The sequence below is a fragment of the Patagioenas fasciata genome, chromosome 3 (assembly GCF_037038585.1).
Source record: "Patagioenas fasciata isolate bPatFas1 chromosome 3, bPatFas1.hap1, whole genome shotgun sequence".
In the NCBI taxonomy this organism is placed as follows: domain Eukaryota; kingdom Metazoa; phylum Chordata; class Aves; order Columbiformes; family Columbidae; genus Patagioenas; species Patagioenas fasciata.
The window spans coordinates 101,779,057-101,796,779 of NC_092522.1; the positions used below are offsets into that span (position 1 = coordinate 101,779,057).

General features: G+C 42.9%; 1 protein-coding gene across 2 annotated transcripts in view; it reads left to right on the plus strand.

Annotated features, from left to right (window-relative positions):
• The first annotated feature begins 816 nt into the window (after positions 1 to 816).
• CSMD1 (CUB and Sushi multiple domains 1) overlaps positions 817 to 17,723 on the plus strand; it is a 1,060,719-nt gene continuing 1,043,812 nt past the window's right edge. For both annotated transcript variants that reach the window (XM_065834358.2, XM_071807004.1), the window contains exon 1: positions 817 to 1,263. In XM_065834358.2, the coding sequence (XP_065690430.2) occupies positions 1,197 to 1,263 (67 nt within the window). In that variant the 5' untranslated portion in view covers positions 817 to 1,196. The remainder of the gene's footprint in view (positions 1,264 to 17,723) is intronic.

A 17,723-nucleotide genomic window follows, 5' to 3' on the forward strand; every position in this document is an offset into this window, starting at 1 on the left:
CAGGGTGGTGATGGGGAAGACTACCTGCATATTGCCATGCCCGATTTTGGGGTTGTGGGATTTTGTTTGTTTGTTTGTTTTAGAAAGGATAGTTCATGGCAGAAATTCCTCTTGGCAAGGGGAGGACTCGGGAATGGCAACATAAAGACAAAGCAGTGTTCCTCAAAGACACGCTGGCTGGTCTTGCTCCCTTCAGAAACAACAGCTTGTTTTGATGAGCGACTTGGAACGAACAAGCAGGGCACACTGGACGTGAAAGCCTTCCTCTATCACGAGTGGGAACCAAGGCACGGGAGGGTTTCACCTCGGACTAGGGATTCTCACCCCACCCCGGCACATGCACCACTCGCACCCCGCATGTGGGTGGAGGAGCAGGGAGCCAAGCTGCGGGCAGAGCCAGGGAACTGGGCGCCGGGGCGGTGCAGCAGGAGCCCCCAGGCAGGTGTAGCCCTGGAACCCTTCCCGTCACAGGGGAGCACCGGGCCGGGGGGAAGCCTTCTCCCCCGGGCGCTTTCGGGAGGCGGCGGCAGCTGCCCGGGGCCGCGGCTAGGGCTGGGGGGAAGACCGCGGCCCCCCCAGGGGGGCCGTGCGGGGGCCGGCCGGCAAAGCGGGGCGGCTGCGGGCTTGGCGTGCACCGGCTGCGCAACGCCGGCCCCTTCCCCTCTCGATGGGAAGTGATGGTTGAGTCCGGCGGCGGCGGTTTCTCGTGTATCTGGCAGCCGCTCCGCTGCGCTGCCTGCGCTGCTCTCGCCGCGATCCCTCCCTCTCCCCTCCTCCTCCTCCTCGCACTCTCCGCATCCCTCTCCTGCCGCCGCCGCTGCCCGGCTCTCCCCGCCGGCGGCCGTGGATGCCGTGCTGCCCGCGGCGCCGGGCGTGCCTCCCCTCCCTCCCCTCCCCTGGGCGGGCGGCGGGCCGGAGGCGCCAGGGCTCCGCGGGCGCTGAGCGGCGCAGCCCCGCCGCGGCGCGGGACTGATGCTATGAGCAGAGCGGAGCGAGCCGCCCGCGCAGTCCTGCAGGAGGCGTCGGGCGCTGCGCGGCGCTCGGGACCCGGACCGCTCCTCTCCGCCTCTCCTCGCCCTGTGGTGGTTATTTGGCGCTGTCCTTAGACCCGCTGCCGCTCGGAGGACACGGTCGCAGCCGAGAAGAGCCGCCGGGGGTTTGGTGTGAGTGTGTGTGTGTGTGGAATAACTGCAGACATGACTGCGTGGAGGAAATTCAAGTCTCTGCTGATATTCTGCGCGGGGCTCCTCACTGCAGCTCAGGGTAAGATTTGGATTTCTTGCACTGGATCCGTGTAGGCTGGGGTTATGGCACTGATTTCCCCCCACAGCTAAGCCGCTAGCGCTCGGATGAGCTCTCTCCCTGCCTTCGTTTCTGCGCCGGGAAGCAGTAGGCTCCCCGAGCCCGGTCTCCCTTCTCCCTGCCTCCCACCTCCTCCCAGGTCCGCCAGTGTTCCCCGAGGGCTCGGTTCCCGACCGGCCATTTCCCGCGGGAGAAACCAGCCCCCAGGAGCCGGGCAGCAGCCCCTGCGGCGCTGCAAGAGGAGCCGTGCGCATCCAGCCATCTGGGCAGCGCCGGAGTTTGGGAACACTTCGCTCTCCGCGCACGCACGAACAGCACTCGCTGCCGTGCGAGGGACAGTCCCCAGGCTGGCAAGTTTGGATCTCCCCTCCTCCCGCCTCCCCGGCATTTGCCGTGCTCTGGGGAGAGCGCGGAGTGGGTGGCCGCGGAGATCCGCCCCCGCCTGCCTTCAGCCGGCTCCGCTCCCCGCAAGTTACGCGGAGGCGGGGATGCGGAGCCGGCGTTCCTCTCCACCAGCTGCCTGCCCGTGCCGGCGGGTAGAGGGCTCCTGTGCTTGGCGTGCAATGGGGAGCGTCTCCCACCCCCAACTGGGTTCTCCTTAAAATCAGTGGGGGGAGGGAAGAGAAACGAGGGGGGTGACAGTGGAGAATTGGGTTACACAACTTCAGTGCTGGCCTCAACCCCATCACTTGCCTCATCGCTGGATACAACTTCCCCATTATTCACTTCGCCTCTCATTAGCCCTGCGCGTTTTCATGCTGGGAGATGCGAGCATGTATGTGTATCTAAGAGCAAGAGAGGGAGGGAGGGATGCTGCTCGCAACTGAGCACCTGTCCCCATTACAGCCTCTGCCTTCTCCCACCTTGCTCCCGGCTGTTTCTGCCTGCCTTCGGGAGGACAGTTCCCCTTGCGGTCTGTGCTGTCTGAGCCTCCCTTAGCCCGTCCAAGGCGCTTTACATCGTTCCCACCATTTTATTTTTCTCACTGCTTTTTTCGGTGCGCGGGTGGGTGGAGCAGGGGGAGCGGGGCAAGCCGACCGCGGCCCGGGCTGGCGGGCGAGGCTAGAGCCTTCCCCGTCCTCCGGATGTTCGCGGCCGGGCTCCCTCCTCCGCCCTGGCGACACGGCAGGGTGCCCTCCCTCCGGCGGGCTCTGGCCGCGATCTGGAGAGAGAGATGGTGGGAGGCCAGCCCGGTCTGCCGGCAGCCGGGCGGGAGCTTTGACTGGTCCAGAGGAGCGGCTGCGGCTCCGCGCCAGTCCGGCGGCACCGCTCCTCTGCCCAGAACCTGCCGCTGCCTCAGTTCGCCAGTCAACGCCACTCGGCTGCCCCCGGTCGCGCTGTCTCCGTGGGGAAGGGAGCGCGGGGAGAAGTGCCCGGGTTTCCTGGGCTGTGAAGCGGGCGGCTCCTGGAGACGGGGCTGTGCTCGGCAGCCCGGGGCGGTTGGGGGCTTCTCGGCGTGGCTGCCCTGCCCAAACTTCGAGCATTCCCCCCGCCTCCGGTGCCTCTGTCCCCTGCCTGCGCGGAGCTTGGCAGCCGCTCCCAGCCCGCACACATGCCGGGCGCACCGGCGCTGCCCCTGCCAGGGGCCGGGCGGGCGGGGGAGCCCCAGGCCGGGCGGCAGAGCTGAGGCCGGTGCCCCGGGACGAGCTGCAGCTGAAGCCGCGGCCGCGCCGGTTCCTGAGGCGGCCCGACACCCGCGACTCATTTGTTAAATACACTGTAGCTGGTTCTGTCGTTTGACATTTAAGTGTTTTCTTTTCATGGCTGACAGCACATATGAAAAGCTGGAGGCTGGATCATGGTTATTCAGCGGAGAACCGACGTGTTTTGCTTACATACAAAGGCTTTGCCAGGAACATTTGAGCACTGCCTCTGATGCTGCTCTGCAGAATGTAATTACACCTCGCTTAATGTGGAGCAGCAACACACCTACTTAAAGGCTACAAACTGATTTAATATTGAAGTCAAACAACAGGTAGAAGAGGAACCAGTGGGGACATTTGACATAATTCTTTCCATTTACCTTCCCAGGCAATCGAGCACAGGTATCTATATTTAGTCAACTATAATCCTGAGGCTGAAATTACATTTATAGTTTAGACAGTGAAAGAAGTCCTTTCTTACTAACATGAACAGCCTAGGCTTTCAAGAGCACATAAAATTTTAATTAATATATCCCCAGAACTCTTTGTTTTACCAGCCCCTTAGTAGTCGAATCGTTCGGTAGTCACTGTAATAAGAATTCACCCAGGTTTTAGTTGGTTTGAGGGTTTTATCATTAAAAAAAAAAGGTACTAAATTTCTGGAATGCCACGGGTATTCCCTTATCTTTCAGTAAAATGAGAGGTGGGCTGCTTTCCACATTGTTCCTCATTATTAAATGCAGTGGAAACCCTTTGTCGATGTGCAATTTTCTGTAACTTTTTAAAGGCGGAAATAAGGACAAAAAAGAACATATGTCATCTTTCATTGTGGTAGATCTGAGGTGCAGTTCTATAAATTTCTTTGGACTGATTTTGTCTGACTGATACATCTGAGAGTTTCAGAAAACATTTGAGGGATTCTTCCTTGTCTGTTATGCTTTAAGCATCAAGGGAAATTAGTATGGAGTAATTTAAAGGAACCACTTTCACAGAAACTACCCTATCATAGCAATTATGCTTCAACAAGACAGGCAGCCCACAGTTCAGCTCTGCATGTTAAGATGGGCTTGTTTATAGAGCCATTTGCTAATTCTGATAGGTTATATCCTAGCTAAAGAAAGCATAAAAAAACTTGATTTGCTTGAAACACAAAACACATCAGTACCATTTCTGTAAAAATTCATATTGCTAGAGAATAAATGGTAGATTTAGACTGAACTGAGACTAAAATTCAAGATAAAAGATTAAAATATCTTTCTGCTGTGACATGAAGTGTGTGGACAAGCTATTTTCAATGCAGAAATACATATTGCTTAATACTTAAAATTGTCCTGGTGTATGTTTTCAAGATCATTCCCTGGATTTGTTCAGGTAACCAAATACAACACCTTCATCGCCACCTAATTGCCTCAAACAAAAAGTGCATAAGCAGGCTTATGCACAGAGGTATCATTCAGATTAATGGAAATAGCAAAGGAAAAACATTTCTGTTCTTAAATTGAATCCAGATAGTGAAAGGACTCCCACATCTACAGCTCAGTATTAAACAAAAAAAAAAAAAAAAAAAAGAAGAAAAAGGAAATAAACCCCAAAACATTTTATGTACCCTCTGTTTGCTACTATCACTTTGTCAAAATAATTGCTATGACTACATCACACAAAGTTACCCCTGTGTTTAAGGCCTACTCCTGTTGGACGAAGAGTGTTTGTCTCTTTTGAAGTCCTGTATTTTGTCTCTCTCCAAAGCAGTGTTTCTCAAGCTGTGAAGCTGGTCTCTCTAGAGAGGCGCCATTCTCTTCCAGAGAAGACTAAAGCAATTCTAGGTGAGCTGAAAAAAGGAGTTTTCAAAAGAACATCGGAGCTAGGTGTTGCATATCCAGCTGCAAAACCAAGTGTTCCATGGATTCATTCCCCAAGCCCCAGCCCAGTGAGGAACTGGCCACAGAAAGGCAGAAAAGAGCACAGACAGTTCTGACCACATTATATTTTAATGTAAAAATGCATTTATGTATTGGTAAGGTCTGTATCTTTTCAAATTTTTTCCATCAAAATATGTATATAATGTCCTTAACTCTATATAGGAACCACAAATATGGTCAATTTGAATATAAGACAGTGGAGACCATATCTATTCAACAAAGATTCCTCAAACAATCATTTTAGACCTTTGAACCGATAGATGAAGTTTGAATTCCCACCATCAGCCAGGGTTCTCAGTTTCTCTGGGGGTGGAATGGGTTATTGGTGTGTGTGGAACAGGATGCTGGTGTGAGGAGCTTGAGATGGTACACAAGCACATGCAGGCATGAGCACACATGAACTTCAGGATATACTGAAATTTGTGAGGGGACTTTAGCACTCTCTGTGACCTGAACATATAGGAACCATTCTGGAGATTGTTTTCTGTTTATTTTACTGACTGACACTCTTGCGTCCCTTTACACAGACATGCATGATTTTGATCAGACATGGGTATTTTGTTGGGGTGAGAGCCGTTGTCATTTTTTGCCCTTGCAGACTGCTTTTTCTTCAAAACCATGAAATCTAGCTCATCTTATTATTACTCATTATACTGTAGTATCATTATATATACAACAATACATGCAAGTTTTTAAAAAACATCTGTGGGACTTTATCCTCGATACCATTTACATTCATGAAAGCTTTGGCCCCACGAAATTCTGTGAATATTTTAAACAGAAACCAATGCATCCAAGACTTACCATGCTCTCTGGAAGGGCTGAAATACCCTAGGGATCACCAATTCAGCTTTTTCAAGACATCTCATCTGTACACTGTCACTATCGCATTAGGCTTCCTCTCACAACCTTTCCTCGGAGAAGTAATTGCTTAATAGTGTGACTGTATAAAACTTCCAATGAATTTAAAGATAAGATGTAATTTAATTTTGCTCAAATCTGTATTGAACTCTCGTGTCTCTTTGATCATGATGACATTATTCTGCTAGTCAACAGCTCTATGTGTAAGCACAGATATTGCAGTGTAGTGCCAGGCTGCCTGTAACCAGCAGAGGGATGCAGTGTGCGAAGGGGAATTGTTGGTACAATATACCGAAGCACTAACTTAAGTATGGACATGATCACTAATAAAATTTAAGTGTACAATGGGATAAAAATCAGGGTCACTGAATAAGAATCTGGCTTTCCATATGGCTGCAAAATTAGCCAGATTAGACTGAGCTAAATTGGATGTTCTTCCTGTTTCTGCAGTGAACAAAGAATGAGAATCATATGGAAATTCTCCTAATGTGTATGAATCACTTTCTTTTACTTAGATGTTTTACTTTTCTACATCAGTTGCAATTTCCTTTAAACCATTTTTATCAACCAGCAACTTTTGAAATAGGGAAAAATGCCATTAATGCCTGAGGAAAGCTGTGAGATCTTACTTTGTCCTCATACATCTTTGTTCTGGCTGGATGAAAGACTTTGCTCAACTATATGACATTTCTATTGCATTTAAGAAAAATCTACACTATATTTTTATAAGCATTTCTCAATGGAATAATTGCTTAAACAAATTACTTCGATTATTGTTAGTGTTTTATTGACACACAAAGGCAACAATTATCAGTTGCCCACATTTCGTAATTGAATGGTAAATGCATGCACTGAAAACTCTTACAAGAATAATGCTGCATCTTATTGCCAATAACACATCTTACTTGCTTAGAGATGGTATTTTTTTTTCTGTGTCTCTTACCCATTAAGAAAAAAAAAAAGAAAATGACAACAGTTTGTTGCCATTTTTACTTGGAGGGCACGTTCAGTTAAAAGGGCAGATCAAGATTTAATCACTGTTATATTGCTGATGATTAACCAGAATTCCTCTTGGTTAATCAGAATATTGTCAATGATTTGCCCTTAGCAAAAGGTAAGAAAAAAAATCACATTTTCTTGCAATTATAGTAATGCTTTAATTTCCAGCATAAAAATTATCAGTTTGTTACAGCTTTGTAATTATTAAAATATGCATTTTAACAATACATTCATGCATATTCTGAAATAGTGATTCCACCTCTTTCAACTTCATTTTTTGAGTCATCACTGTCAAGTAAAAGGTAACTTTTGAGAGTTATGAGGTCCCTATTCTGCTGCAGTGGAAACTGAAATTTCTATTGATTTCAGCAGTAGAGGATTGGCCAATTTGGAAAAGATTACTACTCTGAATAAGGCAGGCACGGTAGATACTGCAGCTGAATAGGGTAGCCAGACCCTGTTTTGCATGAACTGTCATGACTGAGAACTTCTGACTATCTTTATACGCATGTAAGACAAAAAAAAAAGGAAATCTGGATGAAGCTGAGCAATCAGTCTTGGTAGTATTTAAAGACTATATTTGTGGAAGTAATTTGGTTTTAAACAGTATCTCTGATATCTCCAAACATGGTTTTATCTTACCTTGCTTCCTCTTTTTTTTTTTTCATTAAAGAAATTATGAAGGACAATAGACAGACAAACCTAGTATCCTTTTAGTCTTTGGATGTTTTATGTCTCTCCTACAGTATCCCATGGATACTGAAGTACAGGATCATGTTCCGTATTCGTAACTCTGTTGTACAGTGGCTTTCCAAAATAAATGTTTGCAGCACTGCAGCTGAGGCAGAGCTGAATAAATAACAACAGATAAAACTTTGTGTGCAGTGTTTGTTTTGCAAACTTGCATGAAATATGTCAGTATTTAAAAATTACAGTTTGCAGCACTTGTTCCACACTTTATTCTCAATTTCAAGGTGATGAATTTTTCATGCAATTTTACCAAAGATGAAGTTCTTCTTATTTCTTGTTTGAAAGTTTTCCATGTCTTTTTTTATTAGAAAGCCATTTCTAAACATGTATGGGAGGTTTTTTTATTGAAATGTTCTTACTATTCTGTTGTTTGCAGCAAACTCTTGACATTTGGCAGAGAGTAAATTTGGGGCTAGGAATATATCTTTTCCTCATTCTATGATTTACAGATCAAATGTAGCCATGGTAGAATACTTCATAAATCATTGTTTATTTCCTTTGACCTGTATTATCATATCATGTTCACATACAAAAACCAAGAGAACACAAATATTCAAACTTACATTTTGCTTACACTGGTGCTGAAACATCAGCAGTGTACAGTACACTGGGAACAGAAGTGCAGCCAGCATTGCTCTGTATTTAAACCTCAAGTTCAACGGTGGGCCTAAACACACCAGAGACCAGAACCAGGATATTGTCTCTTTTAAGAACTGACCCAGCTGTAGCTTGGATTTAAAGCATCTTCACTGTGCTTGCAATGCCTGCTGCTGAAATGGATGCGGGATCTTGCCTCACTTTGCTGAGTGTATCCAAAATACATGAATGAGACCTTAGGCTTGGCTTTGGGCATCGTGCTTGAGCTTGAACTTGCCTTGTATGAGTGCATCAGGGTTCAGTCTGGACTCGTGGTGCATGTAACATGGATACAGCTGTAGTTTGGGATCCACATCAGACTGCTGGTGTGCAACACAACTCAAAGTGTGAGGAACAGGGAAGTGATTTTGTTGGGAAACAGCTGATGCTGGGAAGCAAGTGGCTCAGTATCGCAAGAGTGAGTACCTGTGAGCTCATGGAACCTGCCTTTCCCTGAACCTTAGAAAAAAACACATGACTGCATGGTTAAGAAAAAAATGAGAGAGTGATGATTCTTGCACAACAGTGAGGTTTTTGAAAAGTCCATTTTGATAAAATAAAATAAAATAAAACAGCAAAGTGTTTAATTTATTTTTAGACTAATTTTACAGGTTTCTGGTTGTGAAACAAATGGTCATGACAAATCACACTGTTCTCACTAATGTCTGTGGGATATCAATGCAGAATTTGACTGCTTCCAAGTGACTAAGTACGCTATTTTAGTTTTGTCCCAGCAGCTAGATTCTCTATTGGTATCCCGCTGCTATTTCTTATAATACATAGATTGAGTCATACCAAGCATTTTTTTGGGGGAAAAGCTGTTTTATAATTCACTTTTACAACCTCACTACAATCAACCAACTGCTAATATCACAGTCGGTGACTCTCTGCATTCGTAGACACCTCTCTTGAGAAATGAAATTGATTTTCTTTATCTTAGCATGTAAATATCCCCAGTGCATACTTTGACCCATTGTTTGCAGTGTCTCTAACACTGAAGAATGTAGTGTTAATAGATTTTACAAGGTCAACAGTGGCAGCAATCGTAGCATTTTGATTGTGTGCTATACTAAGCCATTTTGTTCTTGCTTTCCCAAGAAACCTATATAGGGGAGACTTTATTGTGGTATTTAATTAACATAAATGAAAATGCTGAAATTTTCCTTTCTTTTTTTCCAGGCACATAATGTAATTAACTTGAAAAAAAATCTGCCAGTTCGTGGAGGAAAAGAATTCTGCTATGCAGAACTAAGTATGTTGGACATAGGCTCCAGTAGTCAACTGAGTAGTTTAGGTTGCTGTATGTCAGATTCTTACCAGTTAGGACCTGATCCAGAGGCTGGGGAACTCACAGGAAAAAAAAATCCTATTAACCTTAAGGGAGTTTGAATCTGACCTTTGTTATAGCCACATATAACAGAGAACTTACATACAAACAAGGCTGTTGGAATGAATCTAATAATAATAATAATAATTAATAAAATCCAAACTCTTAGTTATTATTAATATGAAATGTTTTGCAAACAATGACAGAAATGTCGTTTACATTGAAGATACATGATGCCTCATATTTTTTGATATATCTGAATTGTATCATATTCCACAGACTTTCACTGGTTATATAATTTGTTTGGTTCTGAAGAGAGATTAACCTTTAATTGCTTTCTTTAGCAACATTTACTAAACAGACTGATAGCATGGAGATGATCTATGCAAACAGCAAAGAAGGATTTCTACAACTTATGTTGCCATGACAATTTAGATTTTTCCTGTCAACTCTTGAGAAGCTCCGAAGTAATTTCTTTAAAGCAATGAATCAGGGAATATTTTGGAAAATTAAAGGTGCTCTCTTTTTTCAGTTTAGTATCATTTAACACAGTGAGAGGCCTGACCCAAAAGATTTTAAAATCTACAAACAAGAACTATTGCAAAAACTTATCATGAAACCCTCTTCATGGATCTCTGGTGATTTACACCAGCAGAGAAACTGACTTCAGATGCATTATCAAGCGATTTAGATTTTCTTTATTAACTATATGTTAATAAAAAACAGAAAAACAATAGTGGGTAATGAAGAGTGGAAAGGCCAGCTTATAGTTGCCATTTTGATCTTCATGACAATATTTTATCTTGCAGCTATTTTGAGGAAATTAGATTACAGAAGGATTATAGAACAAAGAAGGACTAATCATTTTACTTTTGTTCCAGTTCCAGTTACAAAATTAGTTAAATGAATAAGGAATAAAATCAAAAGGCTGTTGTCCACATATTTAAATTACTATCCAAGATACTTCCTGTATAAAATGTTATTACTAACCAAACTGAACTTCCCTCTTTCAATTTGTTTTAAATGAAATAGATTGTTTAGAAATCACCTAAAACCAGTCCAAACTACTTTAATTTCATTATTAAGAAATAAATTACTGGCTTAAAGAGGTATTTCTTAGGTTGCTGTTAGCAGTTAGACAAACAAGGTAAAAGAAAAGAAGTTAATGTGAAGTGCTGTTTCTGCTGGGAAAATAAGTTTCTCTCTATAGAAGACAAGAAAAGTAGCTCAGTAATGGTTTTCTTTTTAAAATGTTCCTGGCAGATGATGGCTACTGAGTTGATGCAGTTTGTTTACTGCTTTGCAATAGATTTGAGATGAGTCATATCATATTAAAAGGAAAATTGAGAAGTTGTTTTGTCAAAGTAAATTCAGTTTTCCTTTTTTTCACACATAGTCAAATTATTAGTTCTCTTTTAACAGAGACACCTAATTGATTATTTTTTTTAGTGTCGATTCTTGTTGTGTCCATAAATCTGAGTTCCTGTTGCTAGAAATGGTAAGCCCAGAACTATAATTTCTGTGTATTGGATAAGGTGACTGAGCTGGAGTCTCCTTTCAGTTAACCTCATGCATCTTCTTTGGAGCAGTAGCCATTTCATTATCAAGCTAATTTTGAGCTCTGTAAGCATGGTTGTTTTTTGCAAGCCTTTCTACCCACTTGCCTTCAGCGTGGGAGTTAACTGAGTAAGGACTATAGGATGGGTCCTCAAGATTTCATGTTGTAGAGGAATCTTTATTTGTCTTCTTTCTTCACTGACTAGCTAAGTCCACTTTACTGGTAATGCATCTCTGTATCCACAAACAGTGTTAAGGTAAAGTGGTACTTACATGAATATTAGATAAAGAAACAGACTTATAAATGGAATACTCTTATGATACATCAGGTCATAAGCATTCAGCATGAAAAACAACCTTTATTTTCCAAAATATCTGATGGAAGAGGAGATCCATTTATTAGAAAAAACACGTACATACAGAACAATAACAGCATCTGTCTGAGCTCATTTTACCTGCAAAACAAGTTTTAGTTCAAAGTTCAAGGACACTAGGAAGAGGCAGAATGTGCTGTTTGTTGTCAAGACCCTAGGTTTGTATTTTTACTTTCTTTTCAGGAGTACCAACTATCTGCAGTTCCCATTGACTTAAGAGAAAACCTCAGATCTCAGCACTTTTTAACATGAAGGATTTGTACTGTACTTATTCTTACACTTGAGAACCATCAAAATCTGAATGTAATATAGTGCTGTAAAGATAATGGATAGGCAACAATGTACAGCATTTACTACTGTTATTTCCCAGGTAGTATCTGAATTAACTGAAGTTTCCAAATCTAGAATTGTTGTGTTATTTTTTTTTAGGAAGCAGAGATTCCTCGAGGGAAGTTGTGGTTTGTTTTTCTCTAAATCTGTTGTACCTAAGTGATTCTGTGTATATAAAAAAAAACAACCTGGAACTGATGTACTCTGGAGGAAAATGTTTGTGATAACAAAGCAAACATTAAAAGCAGCAGTAAATCAGAACTTGGAGTGAAACCAACTCATAGACTACTTGCTGTATTGGATAATGGAGGCTGTTGTCCTGGCCCAGAATTAAAAACAATCAGTTCCACCTCCACATTATTTCCTCTATGAGTATTCATAATTTTTACATTTATCCTACATTGATGGTAACTAATTGTGGTTCCTTGGGGGCTCTATTTTTGTTATGAAGAAATAGGCCATTTGTAAGGGATGAGGCAGGCTCTGGTGGAAAAGAGGTATCTACTCAGTTTTACCACTGTAGGATATATAATTTTATATTATTATGCATTGCTCTGCAGACCATAGTTACAGGATGGATAGATTTGTGCAAATGTTCTGAATGTGGTTTGTCACATAGCACTGCTACATTCAGGTACAGTTTTGTAAAACAGAAGCATTTTGTGTGACTGTCTCAACAGCAGTTTGCTTCTCAGACCTGCTCAGTCACATTGCTGTTGCCTAGGTACTATTCCAAAAGAGCAATGTGCATGAGGATCAAGTCCCCTGGGGGAAAAAAATCAATTAAAAAAAGGAACTACTCTTTGATGTTAGAAAGATAATGTACTGCCCACTGTGACAAAATAAGCTATTGTGGTGACAGACTGTGTCAGATGAGGGATGGGCATTCAGCACAGAGGACAGCATAGGCAACTGATGGAATTCATTCTTACATTTCATTGACACGCTCTCCAGTAGTACCACTGAGGAAGATAAGCTGTCTCAAAAACAGAAGCTACATATGAAAGAGCATAACAGAATGTAATGGGGGTTTCAGTCTGGGCACCTCACTACAAGAAAGACATTGAGGTGCTGGAGAGAGTTCAGAGAAGGGCAATGAAGCTGTTGAAGGGTCTGGAGCACAAATTTTACGAGGAGCGGCTGGGAGAACTGGGGTTGTATAGTCTGGAGAAAAGGAGGCTGAGGGGAGACCTTATTGCTGTCTACAACTACCTGAAAGGAGGTTGTAGCATGGAGGGTTTCAGTCTCTTCTCCCAAGTAGCAGGTGATAGGATGAGAGGGAAATTGCCCCAGGTTGCACCAGGGGAAGTTTAGATTGGATATTAGGAAGAAGTTCTTCATGGAAAGGGTTGTGAGGCATTGGAACAGGCTGCCCAGGGAAGTGGTGGAGTCACCATACCTGGAGGTGTTTAAAAGACATATAGATGAGGTTCTTAGGGATATGGTTTAGTGCCAGTGTTAGGTTAATGGTTGGACTTGATCCTGAGGTTCTCTTCCAACCTAAATGATTCTATTATTTTTTAAAACCCTTTCTCTCATAATTTGCCCTCTTACAATCAATTGTTTTCTGGGATATTTCGTCTGTTACTTTATTTATACTTTAAATGAAAGTTCATTAGGCATTGACATGTATAGTGTGATCTGTTAATTTGCTTTATAGTAAATCCTAGAGTGTAGGGATCCATCATAAAAAGGATTATGTGAACACAGATAAAATGAAATGGACAACATGGATAACATTGTGACAGGAAACTCAAGTCTGGGGCATGTTATTTCCTGCATGATCAGAATCAAGCAAAAAACCCTTATCTTCTGAAACTTAGACCATAGCTGCTTCATGCTGCTCTGTATTTTACAGAAGACATAGCCCAGATTAGTTCACTCAAATCCGTTGATAATTTATTTTTTTTCTGATCTCCATTACCAGTATTTGTCTTATGGAAGAGCGATGCATAATCACCTTCCCTTATTGTCTCCAGTAACACAGGCATACTGGTCTAGTCATACTGAATGAAACTGGTAATACAACTCAAAACTTGAAATGTCTGCTGGCAAGTGCCCTAAGTGGAAGCCCTGGTGCCACTACTGTGCAGGTCTGATAAATAACAACCGATGCCCTCATGAGCATGGCAGTTCACTTGCTGAGCTGATGTACAGGCTAAATGTTGACCTGCTGAAAACAGTGGGTTATATCTCACAGGAATGACAGAGCTGGCACCATCAAATCTGCGACATTAAACACTTTCTCCTTACTGCTTCTTTAAAATTTTGCTTTTGCAGACCTTATCTTTCTTGTTCCAGTCACTCTATATAATTTCTTCCTCTTCTGAAGGAGTGTAAGACACCTTCTTTGTTGTGCTCTAAAGTGGCTGTTTAACATTTCCATGGAGGAAAGCACCCAGGGTCTAATGTGTGATGATTCCTGCACTGAGAGCAACCAGTACAAAGGCTGAAGATGGGCACAGGGCATGCTTAGGACTTGCTAAGTCAGGAACTTAGGCTGTGCTCAGGTTTTTGCAAGTCCCATGAATTTGGTAAAGTTTCAGTCTTCACATATTTAAAAATGCAGGAAGCATCACATCAAATCAGATCAAAATATCCTCTCTCTGACAGTGGCCATTAGCAAGTGCACCAAAAAAAATGCAGGAAACAAGATATAGATAGCCTTCTATTTTAGCAGCCTCTGGCCAGTTTAGGGAACTCTTAGCCAGAGCATGCATCTATGTTCAATATCCACCAACAAATTTAACCTTCACCAATCTGTTCTTGAGCCTATTCATAATTCAGACTGCCACACTTATTTTTTGTCAACTTGTTTTACAATTTCACTCCTGCTGTGTGAAAAAGCACTACATTTTGCTTGTTTTGAAGCTTCTACCTCCTCATTTCCTTGAGCACTTCTAGCTCTTCAGAAATAATTCACCCTGCACAGAACTTTGCATCTGATAAATAGGAAGGGGTGGTGTGAATCTGTAAGTTACACCCTTTTCCCATGTATGCCTAAAAATTCCATGTGGATATTTATTAACTAACTTCAAGTAATACTAATGTATGATTCCCGAATGTGTTTCTCATAATTTTTAATGATCCTGGGTTGCTGGATCAGGGTTGCTGATGCACTTAAAAGAATAATAGTCTGTATTTTATTATAAACAGCCACTTCCTTCTGTCTCACTATCTCATTACATAATTTTTATTCTCAATATTTTGATTGTTTGCTTTCTAGTAAAGACTGTACATGGTGACCACCTGAATGTCAGTGATGTTCAACATTTTGTCCTATGAGAGATTCTGGAGGGACAGCAGAGAAAATGCTTAGAAAATTAGGTCCCGGTAAGAAATATATACAGCAAACCAGATTTCCATGGAGTGTGTTAGTAGCTCATTAAAAATATAACATCTACGGTATTTTAGCTTCATCTTGCATATATGCTGTTTGCACCTCTGTGGTCCAGTCTATCACTGGTCACAGGTCATATCTTGGCGGTGTTCTCTTTCCTGGGACAACAGGCAAAAAGTCTGGTGAAAACTCGTGGAGGCTGTGACAAACTTTCATGATGAGATCTGGTGAAGGATTTGGTTTCTATGGAGATTGGGGAAACACTGCAAGAATTACTGTTGGAAAAGGTTTGGGAAGAGTTCCATTATACTGAAAATGCTAAAACCATGTCGTCCTTCTAAATCAACCAGTTTCCCCCCTCCAAAGACCCAGATCTAGAGCAAACTGAAAACAAAAACAACCAACAACAACAACAAAAGCCCACAAACAAATCAAAATATTTAAAATTCTGCCCTGAGATAGAGGCTTATCTCAAACCTTAAAACTTGCAAGATATTCCATGAGCTCAAATCCATGTGTCTGGTTTTAGAATGTTAGAATGTTAGAAATGTTAGAAAATTTGTCACTGTCTGTAAAATATTGTTGCTCTTGTTCCCTAAGACAGCAGGCTTCCTACATGCATTTAAGCTGGCTCCGAATGGGTGGTACACATTCTGCCCTTCCCCTTAATTCTACCTCTGTAGAAAAGCCTATAATCTTCATAAAAAAACCCCAAAACTATGCAAATAAATAATTAGCAAAAGCATTTTATGAACAAGAATAGCATGAGATAGAAGAAAACAGAATCTCTTTAATGTTGCCAAGTCTCCCATGGCTGTTCTTGCTCCTTTGTTCTGAAAAGGTCTATTTCATTTCCATAAAAGAGAAATTTTGGAATATTTCTTGATAGAGTCTGTTCAGGAAAGGGAGGCATTAATTACTCCTGTCCTGTGCAAACAAAATAATTGCTTAGCTTTTGAGAACTGACAAGAACATGAGTTTCAGATGACTGGAAAATGACTATATCCAAACAAGATATATGTGAATCTGAAATTCCAGTGAGGTGAGGGAAAGATTTAGTTCTTTCAGTAGCACTGTTTTAATGGGATAACAAAATTTTTAATATTTTTCAAGCAAGTTTTGTTTTCTGCCTGATTAGAAAAAATGACTGGAAGCTGGCAAACACTGTCCCAATCTACAAGAAGGGCAACAGGGATGACCCTGGCAGCTACAGGCCTGTCAGCCTCACTTCTGTGCCTTGCAAAATCATGGAGAAGATTGTTCTGGGAGATATTGAGAAACATCTGAATGACAATGCAGTCATTGGTCCCAGACAGCACAGGTTCATGAGGCAAAAGTCTTGCTTAACAAACTTAATTTCATTCTACTACAAGGTTACCCATCTAGCTGACCAAGAGAAGCCTGTCAATGTGGTCTTTTTGGATTTCAGTAAAGCCTTTGGTACTGTCTCTCCAGCATACAGCTGGATAAACACACAATACAGTGGATGAGCAATTGGTTGATGGGCCGGGCTCAAAGGGTTCTAGTAAATGGGGTTATATCGGGCTGGTGACCAGTCACCAGCAGATTCCGCAGGCATCCATCTTAGAGTCTGTACTCTTCAATGTCTTTATAAATGACTTGGACTCAGGACTTGAGGAATTACTTAGTTTGTTGATGACACAAAATTGGGAGGAGCTGTTGATGCTCTTGAGGGAAGAGAGGCCCTGCAGAGGGATCTAGACAAATTGGAGAACTGAGCAATCACCAGCTGCATAAAGTTCAACAAGGGCAAGCGCCAGATTTTGCATCTGGGACACAGCAACCCTGGCTGTACATACAGACTGGGAGATGAGAGGCTGGAAAGCAGCTCCGCAGAGAGGGATCTGGGGGTTCTGGTTGATGGCAAGTTGAACATGAGCCAACAGTGTGCCCTGGCAGCCAAAAGGGTCAACCGTGTCCTGGAGTGCATCAAGTACAGCATTGCCAGCTGGGCGAGGGAGGTGATTGTCCCACTCTGCTCTGCATTGGTGCAGCCTCACCTGGAGCACTGTGTGCAGTTCTGAGTGTCACAGGATAAAAAAGATATAAAGCTACTAGAGAGTGTCCAGAAGGCGGCTACAAAGCTGGTGAAGGGTTTGGAGAGGAAGCCCTATGAGGAACAGCTAAAGTCACTTGGTTTGTTCAGCCTGGAGGAGAGGAGACTAAGAGGAGACCTCATCACGGCTACAGCTCCCTCACAAAGGGAGAAGGAAGGGCAGGCACTGAACTCTTCTCTTTGGTGACCAATGACAGAACCCGAGGGAATGTCAGGAAGACGTGCCAGGGGAGGTTTAGGTTGGACATTAGGAAAAGGTTCTTCACCCAGAGGGTGGTGGAGCACTGGAACAGGCTTCTAAGGGAGGTGTCACAGCCCTAAGCCTGACAGTGTTCAAGAAGAGACTGGACAACGCTCTCAGACACATGATGTGAACTGTGGAGTGGTCATATGCAGAGGCAGGAGTGGGATTTGATGATCCTCGTGGGTCCCTTCTAACTCAGGACATTCTATGATTCTATGAAATCAAACATTTATTAAAATGAAAAATGTCTGAACAGCTAAAGATTATGATCCAAAATCAGATCAAGTTCACAAACAAATACTATGTTTAATTAAAAAGCAATTGCTCATCTTAGGTAGCAATACTTTAATCTTGGTTTGGGATG